Consider the following 1,872-nt stretch of genomic DNA (forward strand, 5'->3'; position numbering starts at 1 on the left):
GCTAATGGCGGAGCCCCCGCAAAGCCCCCCACTTGCAGCCCAGCAGGCAGGTGCTGTGGGGTGTATCTGTGCAGCTGAGGGCGGGCAAACTGCCTTCCTTCCTCCCTCCTTCCCACCCCACCCCACGCCCTGGTAGCGCTGCAGGGACTCATCCATTCCCGAGTTACTAATATGCAAATGGGCGCTTTTGCATGGGCCGGGCGCCAGGCTGCTGGGTGTCAGGGCACCCGAGGGAGCCGGAGGTGGGGCGAGGCGTGGCGCGGCGCCGCATGCTCACCTGGCCCTGCATGGCAACAGGCAATGGAGCTCTAGGTCCCTTCGGGAGCGGACCCACGCCCGGTTTGAGAGGCAGCGGGTGGCAGAGGAGGGAGGGCAAACTGGCAGGCCCTGGCAACCAAAAAGCACCGCGGATTTCCCTCCAGCAGCAGGATGGTGAACCTGGAGTCTGTGCATGCAGGTAAAGAGCACCTGAGGAAGGATCGGGTTGGAGCTCACCATGTAGCTGAGACCATGGACTTGGGCAGGAAATGGGATTGCTCTGATTCCTGTGACCTTTCCTCCCTCCTTTCCCTCTTCTTTCTCCCGCTGGAGTCGGCTATCACAGCCAGTGCCTGGTTAAGTGCCCACATTCCTACCTGGGGATGGATGCTGCCCTGATCCTGTTTAGGGGGCTGCCAAGCCATGCCCACAATGTGGGCGCACCACTCACGCTGCCAGCCCTAATGTGGGTCGGGGAGCAGAGCACAGAGGTCTCTTGGGTACCTGGAAGATGGGCATTTAGTGCCTGACCGGTGGGTCCAGTCACTGGGATAACGCTGGGAGGAGTGAGAGGGGATAAATTCACAGAGGGATGTGGCAAGGGTGGAGGGGGTGTGTGTGAGAGAGAGATGGGACGTGGGTTGGAAGGAGAAAAGTTAATGACAAAGAGGGAAAAGGAGGGAGAAATGAATGAGGAGGGAGCTGTAGGAGATTGGGTTGAGTGAGGAATGAATGAAGAGGGATATTCAGAAAGCAAGAGACTCCTTCCAGGGGGTCTGACCCAGAGATACAGCTTAGGTAGTCTCACATCTTTCCTTAGCAGACCTCCCCTCTGCAGTTAGCTGGGGAACAACAGCAATCACTGCCAAATCCCTTGGAGCTGTGCTGAGCTCCAGCTCGCCCCAACAGAGTGAGTTTAGCTTCTGCCCTCAACACAAGCCCCTGTGCTCGAGGGGAAGGACTGCATCCCTGGGCATGCTGGAGCTGAGGGTGACGCTGGGGTAGGAGCAGAGCGGTGGCGGCAGCAGTGAAGGCCAGATCCTGACAGCCCCTTCTGCAGCAGGGGCAGGCAGCAGGGTGTTGGGGGTACAGGGGCCATATGCCTTGCTAGTGACCTGTGTCCAGTGCTTTGTGCAGTAGGAGATGCTGCATGTTGTCTCCTGGTTTGGAGGGGAGGGGGTGGATACTTCCATCAGTCCCAGGCTCGTTCCCTTTGCATACCTATTGGCATGCTGCAACTAAGCTCAGGTGTTTGTTTGGTGGTCCTGCTGCGCAGGAGAGACCTAGGGGTCCATGCCCAGTGCTTATAGCCCCTCAACAGGCTCTGCCTGCATGTGAGCTCACAGGCAGGCCTGCAGGGCAAGGCAGGTGCTGCGGCAATGCCATCACCTAACGCAGTGTCCGCCTGCAGCGGGCTGGCAGAGATGGCCAAAGCCTCTGCTCCATGGCTGTGTTGCAGCCTCTCCTAGGCTCTGGGATGCCAGCAGCCCCTCTGTGGCCGGTCGGCACCCCGCTCAGCAGGCTGGCTCCCTGTGCCAACCCCGGGGAGGGCAGCTGGGGAGCCCCCGGCGCTGCACGGCCGGCCGCGAGGAGAGGCTGCGGGAGGCGGGGGGG

General features: G+C 60.7%; 1 protein-coding gene across 1 annotated transcript in view; it reads left to right on the top strand.

The window, feature by feature from the left end:
- The first annotated feature begins 429 nt into the window (after positions 1 to 429).
- The window catches only part of POU2F3 (POU class 2 homeobox 3), a 42,089-nt gene continuing 40,646 nt past the window's right edge, over positions 430 to 1,872 (top strand). Inside the window, exon 1 of the mRNA XM_009579375.1 lies at positions 430 to 457. Coding sequence (XP_009577670.1) covers positions 430 to 457 — 28 coding nt within the window. The remainder of the gene's footprint in view (positions 458 to 1,872) is intronic.

Source organism: Fulmarus glacialis, unplaced genomic scaffold (assembly GCF_000690835.1).
Source record: "Fulmarus glacialis isolate BGI_N327 unplaced genomic scaffold, ASM69083v1 scaffold26496, whole genome shotgun sequence".
Taxonomy (NCBI): domain Eukaryota; kingdom Metazoa; phylum Chordata; class Aves; order Procellariiformes; family Procellariidae; genus Fulmarus; species Fulmarus glacialis.